The 18,404-nt window shown below is 35.5% G+C and overlaps 1 protein-coding gene across 1 annotated transcript in view; it reads left to right on the top strand.

Annotated features, from left to right (window-relative positions):
* Window positions 1-18,404, top strand: part of EFCAB3 (EF-hand calcium binding domain 3) — a 483,726-nt gene that overhangs the window by 362,740 nt on the left and 102,582 nt on the right. Inside the window, exons 84-93 of the mRNA XM_079134930.1 lie at window positions 3,836-3,889; window positions 4,549-4,653; window positions 5,252-5,305; window positions 6,234-6,338; window positions 7,253-7,306; window positions 7,759-7,863; window positions 8,720-8,773; window positions 9,255-9,359; window positions 11,538-11,591; window positions 12,236-12,340. Of these exons, the coding sequence (XP_078991056.1) occupies window positions 3,836-3,889; window positions 4,549-4,653; window positions 5,252-5,305; window positions 6,234-6,338; window positions 7,253-7,306; window positions 7,759-7,863; window positions 8,720-8,773; window positions 9,255-9,359; window positions 11,538-11,591; window positions 12,236-12,340 (795 nt within the window). The remainder of the gene's footprint in view (window positions 1-3,835; window positions 3,890-4,548; window positions 4,654-5,251; window positions 5,306-6,233; window positions 6,339-7,252; window positions 7,307-7,758; window positions 7,864-8,719; window positions 8,774-9,254; window positions 9,360-11,537; window positions 11,592-12,235; window positions 12,341-18,404) is intronic.

Below are 18,404 nucleotides of genomic sequence, written 5' to 3'. Positions count from 1 at the left end.
CGACCATCTCCCCATCCCCTTCCCCGAATCATTTCAGCCTCTGGCAACTACCATTTTACCCCCTTTCTTTTTTTTTTTTTTTTCATTGTAATCCCAAGCCCGGATATTTATTACTTAAATTACATTCATAGTGAGAAAACTAGAACCCAGACACTACACTTTTGAAACATGAAGGCAGTTTTCAGGTCCTCTCCGTAGAGTTAGGATTCAGAATAATAAAGGCAGCTGTATCTGAGGGAGATACAGCTAATGCCGAGAGCAGGTGCCTGAGGATCGGCTGAGAGCAGAACGAGCCAGGGAAGTAGAGCAGGGTGGGAGGCCGGGACCGGGCTTGCCCCAACCCGCGGGTGATGAGACAAGATGATCAAGAGCAATGCAGTTCAGAGAACAAGACAGGGACAAGCACCGGGGAAAGAGGTGAGTCCAGGAGAGGAAGTCCCCCGGTCCAAAGGTACGGGACTCTCCTTTTATGCTTTCTTTTCTTTTCTTTTCTTTTCTTTTCTTTTCTTTTCTTTCTTTCTTTCTTTTCTTTTTTCTTTTTTTTTTTATTGTTAACAAATGGGATACATGTTGTTTCTCTGTTTATACATGGAGCCAAGGCATACCATTTGTGTCATCACAAATTTACACAGGGTAATGTTGTTTGATTCATTCTGTTATTGTTTTTCCTTCCCCCGACCCCTTCCACCCCTCTTTTCCCTCTATACAGTCCTTCCTTCCTCCATTCTTGCCCTTCTCCTTAACCCTAATCCTAACCCTAATCCTAACGCTAACCCCTCCCACCCCCCCCCCCATTATATGTCATCATCCGCTTATCAGCGAGATCATTCGTCCTTTGGTTTTTTGAGATTGGCTTATCTCACTTATTCTCCAGTTTCATCCATTTGCCTGCAAATGCCATAATTTTATCATGCTTTATGGCTGAGTAATATTCCATTGTGTATATATATGCCACAGTTTCTTTATCCATTCATCAATTGAAGGGCATCTAGGTTGGTTCCACAATCTGGCTATGGTGAATTGAGCAGCAATGAATATTGATGTGGCTGTATCTCTGTAGTATGCTGATTTTAAGCCCCTTGGGTATAGGCCAAGGAGTGGGATAGCTGGGTCAAATGGTGGTTCCATTCCAAGCTTTCTGAAATATCTCCATACTGCTTTCCAGAGTGGCTGCACTAATTTGCAACCCCACCAGCAATGTATGAGTGTACCTTTTTCCCCACATCCTCGCCAACACCTATGGTTGCTTGTGTTCTTGATAATCGCCGTTCTAATTGGGGTGAGATGAAATCTTAGGGTAGTTTTGATTTGCATTTCTCTTATTACTAGAGATGTTGAACATTTTTTCATATATCTGTTGATTGCTTGTACATCTTCTTCAGTGAAGTGTCTATTCATTTCCTTACCCATTGGATTATTAGTCGATTGGATTATTTGCATTCTTGGTGTAGAGTTTTTTGAGTTCTTTATAGATTCTGGAATTGGTGCTCTATCCGAAGTATGATTGGCCAAGATTCTCCCACTCTGTAGGCTCTTTCTTCACATTGCTGATAGTTTCCTTTGCTAAGAGAAAGCTTTTTAGTTTGAATCTATCCCAGTTATTGATTCTTGCTTTTATTTCTTGTGCTATGGGAGTCCTGTTGAGGAAGTCTGGTCCTAAGCCGACATGTCGAAGATCTGGACCTACTTTTTCTTCTATAATCTGCAGGGTCTCTGGTCTGATTCCGAGGTCCTTGATCCATTTTGAGTTGAGTTTCGTGCATGGTGAGAGATATGGGTTTAGTTTCATTCTGTTGCATATGGATTTCCAATTCTCCCAGCACCATTTGTTGAAGAGGCTATCTTTTCTCCATTGCATATTTTTGGCCCCTTTGTCTAGTATGAGAAAATTGTATTTATTTGGGTTTGTGTCTGTGTCCTCTATTCTGTACCATTGATCTACCTTTCTATTTTGGTACCAATACCGTGCTGTTTTTGTTACTATTGCTTTGTATTATAGTTGAAGTTCTGGTATTGCAATACCCCCTGCTTCCCTCTTTCTACTGAGGATTGCTTTAGCTATTCTGGGTTTCTTATTCTTCCAGATGAATTTCATAATTGCAAGGTACAATAAGGTACATCATTGTTACCCCCTATTTCTATGAGATCAGCCTTTTTAGATTCCACATATTAGTGAGATCATATATTTGTCTTGATCTACCTGACTTATTTCATTTCACACATGTCCTCCAGTTCCATCCATGTTGCTAAAGATGACATTATTTCATTCTTTTTATGACTGAATGATATTCTGTTGTTATATATGCCACATTTTCTTTATCCACACATTCATCAATAGACACAAGCTGATTCCATATCTTCCCCATTGTGATCAGAGTTGCAATGAACTTGAGAATGTAGAAATCTCTTCATCATATAGATTCCCTTCCTTTGGATATGTACCCAGTAGTGGAATTGCTGGATCATATGGTAATTCTATTTCTAGTTTTTCAAGGAATTTCCATACTTTTTTCCATAATGTCTGTACTAATTTACATTCCCACCAATGGTGTATGAGAGCCCCCCTTTCTCTGCATCCTCGTCAATGTTTGTTATCGTGTATTCCTTTTGATAATAGACATTTTAACTGGGATGAGCTGATATTTAAGTGTGGTTTGATTTGCATTTCCCTTCTGATCAGTAATGCTGAGCATTTTTTCATGTACTCAAGCTGAAATTATTTAAAGCTCCTTGCTGATATCATAAGAAGTTGAGACTAAGTTGAACTGCTTCCTGAAGGACCAAATCATAGACTGAGACTGACCCAAATATATAGCCATACTTTAAAGTCAGATTTTAATCTTCTCCATTCTTACCTGCTAAAGAGGAGAGTTGCCTGTATTTATAAGCCACTTAAATCAAATCTAGAATAAAAAGTTCCCCATTCATGGTTCCTATTTTTTATAGATTGGTGATTGGCTGGTATAGCTTAGGTAACCTACTCCTATCAGTATACATGTTCTATGATGCCCTAACTAATAGCTAGTCCCAACACTTGGATTCTTAAAAAATCAATCAAAAGGAAAAAAATCAAAGATTGTTCTTGGGATTAAGGTCCTCTGGTTATAAGCAAAAGAAACTAAATGTAGCCACCGTGAGCTCAAAAGAAAAATTTAGAAAGCCTTGGAGTGATTCACAGAATCAAATAAATAGTCGAAAAACCAGAAAGGGGAAGGGCAACACCAAGGCAGCATCAAAGGACCCAGATAATCACAGCAACTAATCAAGTTTCATCAGGGTAATCTTAGAATCACCTTACATCATTTTTTTCATGATTCAGAGTCTTAGGAATCGGTCAAGGCTAGTTTGAATCACAGGCCCAAGTGGCCAGGACAGTGTGGGCACTTTGATTGCCAGTGCCAGCAGATTTCTCATGAAGGGTGAGAGGTCATGTCCTCCCAGAAAAAGTAAGCACTTTTAGGAGTGAAGCAGCTATAGTTGCTGATTAGCCAGCTGGGCCAGGGTTGTATCAGTTGTGTCAGTTCCAGCTCTTAGCTAGGGGATGATAATATGGAGTTAACATTTTAAAACATGTTCATTTATAAAAAAAAAAAAAAAAAAAAAAAAAAAAAAGGTTAGTTTTTTTAACCTGTGAAAAAGAAACAGAATGCTATTAAGAAATATAGAATGCTATAGAGCATCCCCATGTTCATCTGGGGATGAAAATCAGTGCATTTAAAGAAGAAATCAGGGTAAACCTACATTTCAGTGTTTTAATGTCACAATAAAATTCTTCTAACAGGTTTTCTAGGTCTGAGTTGTAACTGCTGCATCTCCTTTGTACCTTATTTTACAGATGAAAGTATGATTAATCTGAATAAGTTGATGGAAAATGTGAAATTATTTACAGGTGAGTGAAAGGTTACAGGGGAAAATTATTTTGAATAGCAACATTCTAATGCTTTTTCTGTTATACTTTTAAGTACTGTATTCCCATCATACTGACATTGACTTATTAATTTTTGAATAATGCCTATTTTCTAGTGATCCATATTGATTTTGAGTCATATGCTTTTTGAAAAAAAAAAAAAGCTAAATTATTAAATCTTGGTATAATGCCCTGTATTTTTTAGATTTTCAATAATGCACATCACTTTCCCATTGACTAAATATCCAAAGTATAGGTTGCCACAATAATTGGTAAGATAGTACATTATCATAAATCTTTATTATCATAAATCTTTTTAGGGATAACTTATCATATAGGCAAAAAAGTAATATGGACATTATCTATTTTTATAGTTTTATTTATATAGTTATTTATAAAATAGTCATGCTATACCATTCTGCAACCTCCATTTCAGAGTGTTGATTTATCCAATTATTAGAACATTCAAAAAGAATTTTTCTCTCTAGAATTAGGAAATTGAGTATTGTTTCTGACATCCCCTTAGAATCTTGACTCAGAATTTTGACCATTTAATCCTATAAACTTAGTTGGCATTCACAGTTTAAAATCATTTGTTATTCTAAAATTTTTCACCAGTCATCACCTCTATTTATTCAAAGGGCCCAAGACTGATGTAAACGAAGTGGGTAGTGTTTTGAAAACTCTGGGGATAGAACTCACACCTAAGGAGCGCTGGGAGCTACTAAAAACTCTGCCAAAGACTTGTGAGCATTTCTAATTGTTCTGGTCTTCAAGGAAACTTGGTTTAAGTATATGTATTACTGGGGGAAGTTTAGAACCATTAAACATTTATTACCTGTTTATTTATATTCAACATATTGATTTCTTCTTAGGTGCTGAGGTTAAAGACAAAAGTCCTTGTCTTCATGGAGATATTGTAGAGAGTGGAGCTTACTCCATTGAGATTGAGCTTACAAACTTCATAAATGAATAAATTTTAAAAATCCATTAGTGAACAAAATTTAACTAACTAACATTTTTAACTTAGAATACTGTCTTTAGAATGTCTGACAGTCCTAAAGCATAAAGAGAAGGAGGGTAAGAAGAGAGGTCAGGTCATAACAACTGAGTAATAAGGGTCAAATCAGAGAGAAAGTTTCAGCATAGTACAAGGATAAATTTAGAAATATCTCTACTTCTTCACTTTATTCTTAAAGCTCGGAAGAGAAGGCTGTGTGGATGAGAAATTGGATAAATCTATGAGGCAAAGCATGTGAGATTATTGTCTTCATATAAAAACCTATGCTGTTGTTATGGACGTATCACTTTCTCTGTGACAACAATTATGATTTTCTATTACAGCTGATGGAAAGGTGTATAACAATCGATTGCTAGATGGTTTAAAGACTTTCCACAGTGAGTGACAAATATAAGTCAAGTAAAACTGAGATCTTTTAAGCTTGTTTTTCCTTTTCAAAAGTTAATGATAGCTCCCTTTTGTGTGTGTGTGTGTGTGTGTGTGTGTGTGTGTGTGTGTACTGGGGATTGAACCCAGGGGTGCTTTCCCTAAGCCACAACCCCAGCCCTTTTTTTACTTTGAGACAGATTCTCTCTAAAGTTCTTAGGGCCTAACTAACTTGATGAGACTAGCTTTGAACTAGTGATCCTACTGTCTCAGCCTCCTTTGTCACTGAGATTATGGGCATGCGCCACAGCGTACAGCACTTTTTTTCTATTAAGTGTTGTTCCATGCACTATTCTACACACATCTATTAACTTATTTAATTCTCACAGAAATTCTATTAAGTAGGTACTTTTATTGTCAACATTTCACAAATGAGAGATGTTGATTCACTTACCTCAGGTCACAGTTTGAACTGGGGAGAAGTGGGGATTTAGACCCCTAACCACTATACTTAACAGTTTATTGATCTTTTTATCCCCCTCCCATATGATTGTTAGTTCAAGCTCTGATAAACACTAAATTTGTAGAGACAATTTACTTTACAATAGGTTCCAAACTTGGTAGCCACAATTATGGCTGTTGTTTCTGCTATATCTCTCCACTATGAAAAATAAATGAAGAACTTATAAACCTTTTCATTTTCTTTGCTTCACACACCTACTAAAAATTTTAGCAGCATATCTTATAACACATATAAGGAAATGTTCTTTTCCTCACCACCCCACCCCCATCTCCTGCCATCTGGGTTTTGTGTTCTCCTCGAATGTCTGCATTGTGACTTTGTTTTTGTCCCTCCCCTAGGATTTGGTGTGTAGAAATAAGCACCTTTTTGAAATTTTAAGCATAATAATATTTTTATTATTTCATCTCTTTCTTAAGGAGGGAAGGTTTTTGAAAATAAACTAGAAACCATTCTGGAAGGCATGAACTATAGACTAGAACAAAACGAAATGAAAGACCTTTGGGACCATTTGAAAGTCGATGGTGAGTATTTCTTTTATCACTAACTACTTCCTTTCAGAAGAATCTTGGAAGTCTTCTTGTAGACTATCAGAGATTATTTTTGCTCAGTTTCACTCACAAAGTAAGAAGAAATAAAGTACTTTAGAGTTACAATCCTCAAAGATGAAAATATGACTTCTGATTATTCATCTCAATATTGACAGAGGACTGGTAAGGGAACTGGAGGATATAGATTTAGCTAGAAAAACAAACACTTTAGAGAAAAACAATGAAAATTGTTGAAATAAGTGTGGGAAAATGTCAAAGATTGAAAAAACAAGGGTGAAGGTAAAAAGGTCTGGAATTGTTTGACAAGTCATGTACAAATGGAGAGGATCCTGTTTTCATTGAACAAATACGAGGCAAAAGTCAGATGGGTTTGAAATAAAGGATAAGTGATTTCAAATTGAAACCGTTCATCTAGACCCAAAAGAATTTTTTACATCAAAATGACCATTCAGAAGAAGAATTTAAGATATAATTTAACATGTTAAAACATGTTATTCTTTAGAATTCTGTAATATAATTGATTATTTTTTTAAAAATTCAAGGGTGGGCATGGTGGCATATGCCTCTAATCCCAGCAGCTCAGGAAGCTGAGGCAGAAGGATGGCAGGTTCAAAACCAGCCTCAGCAACTTAGCAAGGCTCTAAGAAACTTAGTGAGACTCTCCTCAAAATAAAAAATAATAATAATAAAGTAAAAAGGGCTGGGGACATGGCCCAGTGATTAAGCCTTGGGTTCAATCCCTGGTACCAGAAAAAAAGATTCAAAAATCAACAAATATCACCTATTAAAGTAAAGACACCTTAGAAAATTTTACAAGAAAAAAGTGATCCCATTCTAATAGAAATAAAAAAATTTTTCCCATATCTGATTTATTCTTTGTATTTTAGATGATAGAAAAGTTTCACTGAATTCCTTGATGAGTACAGTCAATTTATTTTCTGGTAAGTGAGAAGTAATTAAAAGATATAAGATGAAGATTCTTTGTTGTATGTGTATATATTTTTTTAAATTGTAATTCCAGTATACCATAAATGGCACATAGCCTTATTTTACAGTGAGCTGATGACATGTTTGCTTTTAAAAATATGGATGGGTTTCTTATTACGTACATTTTTAGAAATATCAATTTTTTAAGAAGTTCATTTATTATAGTCTGGCTGGCTTTCCCCAATTATTTTTAGAACACAAAGAACAGCATTCTTTTCACCATGTTTAAAGGAAACATGTTCTATTTTTAGCTCCTTCTTGCAATGCTCCAAGCTAGATTAGCCTCATCATGTCCTTGTTTTTCTGCGATTATAACTCTTACATATAGTGTTTTAACATCATTTTCTTAATATAGGATCATTATATATGAAAATGTCCACTTATCACATTTCCCATCTTTTTAAAGGTGATAAGATTAATGCCAGTAACACACAACTTTATCTGGAGAAAGTAGGTATTGAATTAACAAAGGATGAAAACAAGGCACTACTGGAGACAGTGCCATTGGATGGTAAGCATTTCAGATATTGCAGTCAACTTCAGATGGTCTTGGGCTTCTGAGTTATGAACATAAAGTTCTAGAAGCAAAACTGTTTAATATCCCATTAAAAATTAAGAGAAAAGGGCTGGCTCAATAGTAGAGTGCTTGCCTAGCACAGATGAGGCTATAGGTTCACTTCCAAGTACTGCAAAATAAATAAATAAAACATAATAATAATGAGAAAAGTAAGTGTGAAAAGAGTCAATTCTGTCATAAAAGATCCTGTCCTTACCATTTACATCTTAAAATTTGGAAATAATGGTCTCTTTGGGGTACTGCTATTATGGACAGTTTTAAATGTTGGACCTAGTATCTATGACAAGCCCAAAGCTAAAGACAGAAAAGATGATAATCAGATTTACAAAAAGGAAAGAAGGTACCACTTAGAAAGAAATAAAAGAGAAAGCCAGGTGTGGTGGCCCATGCTTGTAATCCCAGCAACTCTGGAAGCTAAGGCAGAAGGATCATAGGTTCAAGGCCAGCCTCAGCAACTTAGTGAGACCTTGTATCAAAAAAATAAAAATAAAAAAGATATGGGGATATATACCTCTGTGATAAAAGCACCCCTATGTTCAATCCCCAGTACCAAAACTATATATTTTTTAAAAAATGAAAGGAAAATATCTATGTTTCAATATGTTAGAGTTCTACTGACAGTACGTCAAATGCCAGAGAAAGAATGGCTAACCCTAAGACTCGTATTACTTTCCTTGTGCCCATCTTTGGGTTATAAATAAGAAAATTAATAAAAATTTATAATTAGTTAAACATTACTGTCTTTCCAAATTTCTACTTCTTTGTGAATTAATTTACCTTTATCTTACAGATAATAAAAGGGTATTTAAGAAGAGATTGATTGATGCAGTGAAGACTTCTAGAAGTGAGTGAGGAAGATAAAACTAAGATCTTCAAGCTTTTGTGTATACTTGTCTAGAATCATTTCTCAATGATTACATTTCTAATTGTATTAGTACATTCTTTAAATTATGAGTTGGCTTCTTATTATTTTACATTTGACATAACAGACTACACTATTTTGTCACTGAGGCAAATTTCAAATCTTACTTATGTGTAATAAATTTGGGGTTAGGCTGTCTTCTGCTATAATTAATCGGTCTTGCCTACTCCTCTCTTCCTTCTGATAAGTACCCTAGAATTACTATAGTAGTATTTCCTAAAACTTTGATAATGGAGAATTTTTGTCTTCCTAACTTCCAAGTGATACTTTTGTTCACTGCAAGAACTTATGGTACTGCTGCTTTTTACTTCGTTTGTGTTGATTGATTGATAAAAGCAAGCATTTTTTTCCCTCTTCATCGTAAATACAAATTTCCTTTATTTTTATCCCCTTCCTTCTTAAGGAGGAAAGATCAATGTCGATAAAATAGATGATGCTCTTGAAACTTTAGGATACTCACTTGAGAATGAAGAAATTGAGGAACTGTGTGACCACCTGCCAATTGATGGTGAGCATTTCAAAATTGTATTTCCCTATGGGAATATCTCTAGTATCCTTGTTACCTTCATGTAAAAAATCAGAAGCATACAAGACCAATCTTGAAGAATGGAAATATCTCTTAATTTGACCTTAGATAAGTTTTGGACCATTGTGTTTGAAATAGCAAAAAGAAATTCATGTGTAACAGACTGAGCATTAAGATGGCTCCATGACATGGATCCTGCAGCAAATTGCCACATTACTCACCCTTAAATGTCAATAAAGAGTATAATGAAAAAAAAATTAACCTTAGATAAAATGTCAATAGTTGCTTATATCACTGCTACCAAAGGTTCCTGTGCCAGAAAGTACCAAAACAAGATTGTGGTTAATGTTGGGATCAAGTAATTTAAAAAGTAGGTATTCTTTAAAAATGCTTGAGGAGTGGGAGAATGAAATGATTAAAGAGTTCAGAGAGCAATAAACAAAAAGAAGAGAAAAAATAGTAGAAATTGTTAAATGTTACTTGTACTATAAAATATGTACAATATATATCTAACAGTTATAATTAATACATTTGTAGGTCTCAAATTTTAGAATCATTTAAGTCTTCCATTTCCTGAAGACCGTGTTCAAGTAGAGTAGGAGCAGATCTCATAAATCTTTATTATAAATAAGCAGCCACACTACAGTTATTTTTTTTAAAGTTTACAATAACGAAAATATATTGGCATGTTGACTTAGGGTTAGCAATCTTTTGCATGATATTTAGCAAAAGAATTTGGTCAAAATGTTCTGTTTAAGCATCTTACCATCTTTATTGTCTTTCGTTAATGCTGTATGTTGTTTAGTAGTTGGATAAGCATCCTAGAAGTGCTAAACTACCACAGCTTATCTAATATGTACTGATCATGCTTCAAATCATAAGACTTTCTATTTGACAAAAAAAGTGGGCTCCTACTTTTTGTTCAATCTTTAATTCTTTTTTCATGACTGGGTAACACAAGATTATGTAAAGCTCCTGTTGGAATTGGAATATGGCCCTATCCTAAGTTATCTAGAGGGCAGTCCAGCTGAATGAATGTCTCATTCCTGGAGTTTGTCTCTGCTCTGCAAAAGTTACCAAGAGCTGAGTTTCAATATATAACCAAAGAAACAAAGATATAGCAATAAATTAAAAGGAACTAAAGAACAACTAGAGACATATTTAAAATACTTTGAATAATTAGGAGGAAATAAATTTCTGTGTTTCAATCAAGTACTCTATTACCGAGGTGAAATTATTCATAACCTAGTGTTTGCTTTGGTATTAGTGGTGCTGTCACAAAAGCAGAGACTTTATGTTTTTTGCTGTTATATCTTCACTGAAAACAGGGCTTGGCATGCCCAACAAATATATGATAAATTAAGAAATGAAAATAATTCCTTCTCTTTATCTTAAATGCTGATGAGGAATCAATACAAGAAAAATAGACTAAATAGGGGTTGGGGAGATAGCTCAGTCAGTAGAGTGCTTGCCTTGTAAGCACAAGGCCCTGAGTTCAATCCCCAACACCCAAAAAAAAAAAAAAAATTGACTAAATATAACAAATATGTTAATGTTTAGATTTCTTTTGGTTTTTTTTTTTATCTTTGTACTTAGAAAGGAAATAAAAATTCTGATTAGAAAAAATTCTAGATGCCAGGTGGTACACACCTGTAATCCCAGCAGCTCAAGAGCCTGCGGCAAGAGGATTGCAAGTTCAAGTCCATCTTAGGCAATTTAGCAAGACCCTGCCTCAAAATTAAAAATAAAAAACTGGGGGTATAGCTCAATGGTAGAGCACCACTGGATTCCATCTCCAGTTGCAAAAAAAGAGACAGGAGAAGGAAGAGGGGAGAGGAGAGGACCTTATTAGTTTACTTGGGCTGCCATAGACCAGGTGCCTTAAAAAACAAATATTAATTTTCCCACATTTCTGGAGACTGGGAAGTTCCAAGATCAAGAGCCCAGCATATTCAGTTTCTAGTAGGTTCTCTTAAGGCTACATTTTTATCAGATTAGTTCCCTACCCTTATGACTTCATTAACTCCAATTAACCTCTAAAGACGCTATCTCCAAACACAGTCACATAGGAGGTTAGGGCTTCAACATGTGAATTTTGGAGGTTATAAATTCAGTCCATAGCAAGAACATACCTAAATCATGTCTTCTCTTGTCTTCTAGATGAAAGAAGAATTCAAGTGAATTTACTTCTGGATGAAGTAAATGAATTTTTGGGTGAGTAAGAAGAAATGATTAGAAAGGAAAATGAAAATGATTTCCTAATACATAACAAAATATTTTTAAAGTGCTTTTTGTTAACTTTTCCATTGCATATTGATCCTGCCATTGTGTCTATTTTTACTGGTAATCTATTCACAACTAAAAATACATGCTCTGTAAATTGTTATTCATCATTGCAATAAGTTGTTACCTACATCTTTTTTAAAAGGTTACAGTGTAATAATGCCCAAATACCAATTCTTATATTCTGTTGTTTTTTAATAATATAATTTCTTATTCTGTTTTAATAGTAAGATGTCAAAGCACATTGCACACATGACATCTGTGAACACAATCATAATTAAGGCAAAATAAAAGAATATGACAAACATTGCATGGTGGCAGAATGATTACACTAGCTCATTTACACCAAGCTTCTGTGTGGTATGCTTGTTTGTTCTTACCCAAATTGAAGAGCTCCCTTTTAACCAGAAATAAATTCTATTTTCTAATCCCCTTTCTAGTTCTATGTAATTAGACAACATTCAGTGTTTCTGTTGCTTTTTATCCTGTATTTGGAGGCAATGCTACATGGAATAATTGTTTTTGTTGATATTTACATTTGGAATTTGAGCACTTATTATATTTTATTTTCTAAGGAAAAGAAATAAACTATGAAGACCTGCAAAATGTTCTAGAAAACATAGGGTTAAGACTCCACCTGAAGGAAAACTCTGTGTTAATGAAAACCTTGCCACGTGATGGTAAGCATTTAAGTTATTAATGGGGTGTTTATTCACCCAATAAAAATTACTTGGTGGTCACTAGGTACTAAACATTGTACTACCAATATGAATAAGACAAAGTCCAGATCCTAAAAGAACTCAACGTATAGACAGATATCACATGCAAAATATGTTTTATCCTGTGGTATGTGCTATGATAGCAATAAGTGTGTATTACGATAAAAGAAGGAGAGGTTGACCAACTATGCCTAGAGACTCCAAACTTCAGAGTGGGAATATTATTTTAAATGAGCCTGTAAACTTTGACAGTAAGGGATACCAAAAACTGAAATAGAAAGCATTTTAAAAAACACAAAGGCCTACCTAACCATGGCAAATTTGGGCAACCTCTAATAATTTCATGTTGATATAGTAGAGAGTACACAGCAGTAGTCATAATATGTGGTAAAATACCTTAAGTCAATCTAAGCAATAATTTAAATACTGTTCATGTGTGTTAAATGATGATGGTGCAGATAAAACAAAATAATGGATGGGAAATTTTTTAATGTTTTAAAATATTTAAGGTAAGTAAAAATAGTTGGTTACTATGTTTTAATGAATCAACATTCATTCAGTTGTGGCTATTAAATAATTTCTGTTTTTAAGGCATTTTTTGAGATTCAAGAAATATGGAGATATCTGCCAGAGTCCCACTATTCAAAATAATATCATCCTTGCACTTAAAAAGTTCATAATCTGTGGGTGTGGTTGAAGTTCAGTGGTAGAATACTTGCCTAACATGTGTAAGGCATTGGATTTGATTCTCAGCACCACATAATAATTAAAAAGTAAAATAGCTATTGTGTCCGTCTAAAACTAAAAAATTTTTTTTAAAGTTTCATAATCCAGTTGAGTAAGCAAGGCAGAGGTATATATCTTAAACACTTCTTAATATAAACATAGAAAACTAAATATTTACATGTCTTATTGCTGCTTTCTAAAACGGTAAAAGGATGTAAAAGAAATGAAAAGGTATGATCTATAAAGACCAAGAGACTAGGGAACATGATGGTAGATTCGGGATGTTAACTAAATTTTGAAAAACAAAGTAGATGGAAGACCAAAGAAAACTAAAAACCAAGTCTGAAAGGAGGGTAAGCCAGGAAGAATAAATCCACTTCACATCACAAGACTAAAGGCTCCAGAAGTAGGAACGTAATCCTTCTACAGTGAGACATGTGTGGTATATAGGTAAAAATTGGCAGAAAAATAGGCAGAAAATCTTTGAAAAGAACAATTTGATCTACAGAACCCTTTCCTCACTCCACAGCCAGGTAAGTATCTCTTCTCCATGCAGTATAGAGGATTAGTCTCTAAAGAGGTCAGACAAGAGAAACTCTGGGACATCAGACTCTGGCAATATTGGGAGGGAGTCCTCTATGAAAACAGAGAAATTAAGTGAAAATCAATGTATTGCATGATTAGATCCTACGTTTTCTTTTTTCCCCACTGGCCTGCCCATATGCCAGTAGTAAAATCTAATATCCTTCATTCACATACTAACATCAGCAGCCTGCAACAAAAAAGAGAGCTATTGACATGTGTTTTACTGCAATACAAACACCTCACTCTTAGGTAAATTATAAGACTTTTAAGAAACAACTCTTATGTGAAAGATCTAGATAAGAACTAGCATTAAAAAAGGATCTTGGAAGAGATATAGTCAAAGCAGACAACAGGAATATAATTCAAATCAGTTTTAACTAATATCCTCAAAAAATAATAAAGACCATAGTTATGAAACAGGAAAAAGGAATTATGCAATAAGATAGGAGGCACAATGAAAAAGTAATACTAATAAAACAGAAAAATTTTAAAGTAGAATATTTTTGGTGAGCTACATGCCCACACCTTTTTATTTTGGGACAGGTTCTAAGTTGCTGAGGGTCTCACCAATTTGCTGAGGCTGGCCTCAAACTTGCAATCCTCCTGTCTCAGCCTCCCAAATCACTGGGATTACAGGTGTGTGCCATAACACCCAGAAAGTTTTTTCTTTAAAAAAGCAGAAATTCAAGGAATTCAACAGAAGGGACTGAATATGTGTATTTCAGTGGTAGAGCACTTGCCCAGCATGTGTGAAACCTTGTGTTCAATCCCTAGCATATATAAATATGTATATATATAAAATGTATATATGTAGAAATTCAATGGAAGAAGTGGAAGATGATGATGAATTTGATTAATAGAGCAAAAAGACAGAGATTGAAAATAAGAGATAAGATGGATCAATCCTAGTAGTCTGACATTTGATTAATAGAAGATTACCCAAAAGAGAAAACAAATACAATGAAGCAGAGGAAATTGTACAAGAAATGTTTCCAGATCTAAAGGAATGTGACTTCAGATGGAAAAGGCCTCAAGTACCCAGCACAAGGAATAGAAAAGACCCGTACCAGAGTATGTTGTAAAACATCAGAACCCAAAAAGAATGAGACCATAAAAATATGAATTCATAGGAGTATGAATGGTGTTTGACTTTCAAGCTCTGGGAGCTAAATCATCTGTCAGAGCCCAGGTGGGGTAAGGGCACCCCACACAGCTTCCCAGAAATCAAGCAGGTAGCAAGTGCTCCATGCAGCCTCTGCAAAAGCCCAGGCAGGGACTAGGAACCAGTCAGGGAAGGAGCACCTGTGCAAGCTCCACAAAAACCCAGGTAGGGAAGAGGTGCCCCACCAACCTCTGCATAAGCCCAGGCAGGGAAAGAGTGTCCCACCAGCGTCCCCAGAACTCCAGCAGGGAAGGAGCACTCTATGCAGTGTCTGGAGGAGCTGAGGCAGAGAAGGAGAGCTCTGTGCAGCCCTTCCACACAGAACCTCAGGCAGAAAGGGAACACTCCAGCAGTGCCTTCAGGAGCCAGGACAGAGAGGAGTGGCAGCCCACAAGTCACAGGCAGGAAACAAGAGCTCTGATCCAAACAGGAAAGCATTCTGGGCCCAAAGCAGAAGAAAGGAAAACCTTAGGACTGCTGCCCTTGCTGTCTACTGAAGCCAGGGGAGAGACAATGGAAATTGCCTAAGTCCTAAGAAGTCAAGAGGAGCCATCCTTTGACTGTGTTTACAGTTTTCATAGGGCCCATCCAGGAGGGAAGCTGCCTGAATATCCAGCAACATGACAACGTTGTCCACAGATTGTTGGAGCTGCCAGCAGAAGGCCAGGCTTAGAAATTGAATGTGTCCCAGGAAACCTGAAGAGAAGGTGTTTGGACCAAGATCATCATAACCAGTGGAAAGTTGGTCAAAGCAGAAAGTTGCCTGGATCCAAGGCAGCGAATTGCTGTAGCACACAGCCTGACCTGTGACCACAACAGGCAAGTCCCTAGGCACTGGTGGGATACTGGTTGGTCACTGCCTCAGCCACAATCAGCAGAGGGAAATAATGCCCACTATACCCAACCTGGAGCAGTGGAAGACAGAAGCCAGGCAAACCAACTGAGTTGCCCTCCTCAGTAGTAAGGACAGTACCCGAGCGAGCTGTCGGCCAGGGGAAACGCTTCTAGACCACAGACCACCCATGGAGAACCCACAACCACAGAATGGTGCTTGTAGGCAGCCACCAGGCTCTACACCACCTTGAAAAGGATCCTGTGGAGGGGAGCTGGTACAAGGAGATCCACAGCAATAACCCAAAGCCCCACATCCTGATCTCCAGCACAAAACAGAAAAAAAAAAAAAAAAAAAAAAAAAAAAAAAAACCAACAGACACAACGCTGTACCCTCTGAGCAGTCAGCCCCAGGCCCCAGTAAAAGATTCATAGTAACTCGGGAAGTGGATCCTGCACTCCAGCACTTCTAGAGAGATCTAAAACCAAAGATTGATGAACATCCTCAAAATGTCCAAACCCTAATGAAATCCAAAACAAAATTCAACAAGAACTGTTTTCACCTTGGCATGGTTTACTATAAATAACTGTAACATTAACTTTGACCATATAAACCACTCTTTGTTTCAATTGATAGTTGTTACCATAGTAGCCAACCTATTTGAATGTATTTCTTCTAATGGTTTAAAAGTGTTAATAGGTATCATTCTTTTTATCTCTGTTTCCTTAGCTCTGGTTTATACTTGCTCCTCTTTTTCCCCATTCTTCCTCTTACACTATCTTCTACTTCCTTGAATCTATCTTATCCATTTCTATGTCCTTTTTACCTTGATCTGTATCACTCTTTCTATATTTTCTTTCTTTTTTTCTCTTTCTTTTGCCTAGTCATTCTCTCTTGTCACTCTCAACCCTCATAGAATGTTATAGCAATTTTACTATATGTTGATAATTTTTTTTACCTACTCCAGAACTTTATAAGTTGGATTAGAGGAAATTTTGAGAACAATATCTACAAGTGTTTTGATTTTCATAGGTTGAATAGTATGTGGCTTGGCTCTGAAGTGATTGCAGTAAATAGGACTCAATGACTTTTCTCAAAGGTACTGACACTGTGATTAGCAGAGGTCACACATTGAGCTAGACTATTGATACTTGGTTGTTCACCCAACACAGGACTCCTAAGAGAAATAAGCCCATGAAATAGTCCTTTGCTTAAAAGAAGAAGTGGTAAGTGGAAAAGATGGATAGGCATATGAGCAATATGAAAAACAAGGGAAGAAACAGCACAAGAAATCCATAACATTTCAACAATTGAATCCATAGACACCACAGTGGAAGAAATGATAGAGAACATATTTAGAAAATTTGTAGATAAAATGATCAGTGAGCAAACAGAAGATGTACAGAGTGAAATTAGAAAATACAGGAAGTGAAAGATCACTTCAGTAAAGAGATTGAGATCCTGAAAAAAGAACCAAGCAGAAATCCTGGAAGTGAAAGATTCAATAAAACAAATTAAAAATTCAATGGAAAGCATCACCAATAGATTACACTACTTTGAAGATAGATTTGAAAGCCTTAAAAACAAAGTATGTAATCTTGAAAATAAAGGTGAACATAAAGAAAAGGTGTTAAGAGACCATGACAAAAATATTCAAGAAATTTGGGGCAACATCAAGAAACCAAATTTAAGAATCATTGGAGTAGATGACATTTCCAAAATACAAACTAAAGGGACAGCACAACTTTTTCAGTGAAATAAAATTAGAAAAATTTTCACATCTTAGGAATTATATAGAAATTTAAATACAAGAGGCATACAGAACTCCAAATACATAGAATAAGAATAGATCTTCATCAAGACACAGGACAACCAACCTAGGTGCCCTTCAACAGATGAATGAATTTAAAAAACAAGATATATATATATATATATATATATATTACAAGATATATATATATATCATGTAATATTGCTCAATCTTAAAGAATGAAATTATGGCATTTGTTGATAATGAATGGAGCTGGAAAATATCATCCTAAACAAAAAGAAAATGGAACCACCATAATGGTATATTAGTTTCTAAATTTAAAATTTCCAAATGCAAATATTTATAAATCTGTTTCTCCTTGCAGTGGTCAATTGTTGCTTTATATGTTAATATTTTATATTTTGTTAGGTGCATGCATATTCATGAGGAAAATATCTTTGCTCTGATAACATTTTTCTTTGTCCATTATGCTATACTTTGCCTTAATTTCTATTTTGTCAAGTACAACTTGAATTGCTACAACTTTCTTTTGGTTCATATCCATGCTTTTGCTTTTAACAGTTCTGTGACTTTTTGCTCTGTATATGTCTCTTGTATACAATTTATTGTTTGATTTTTGTTTTCTGATACAGTCTTAGAGTTTCTGTTTTGTAACTGGTGAGTTAAGTTTCTTTATAATCATCATACTGCTATATAAGGCATAATTCTGCTGTATGTTTTATAGTTTCCATTTACAGTGTTCTTTAGTTTCTTCTTTCTGCCTGTATAGTTCCCACTAGATTAATTGAGTTTTCTTCTACAGGTTGGAGAGCTCTAGCAGTTGTCCTAGAGACTAATATTTATGGTCATTTAAATGTATCTTCCCCCAAATATGACAAGGATTTTAGCACAGTTTGTTGGCTTACTTTGTCCCTTCCCCAATCATGTTCCTTTAGGACTTACATCTGGG

Source organism: Sciurus vulgaris (genome assembly GCF_902686455.1).
Source record: "Sciurus vulgaris genome assembly, chromosome: 3".
Taxonomy (NCBI): domain Eukaryota; kingdom Metazoa; phylum Chordata; class Mammalia; order Rodentia; family Sciuridae; genus Sciurus; species Sciurus vulgaris.
This window is presented reverse-complemented; position numbering and strand designations above follow the sequence as displayed.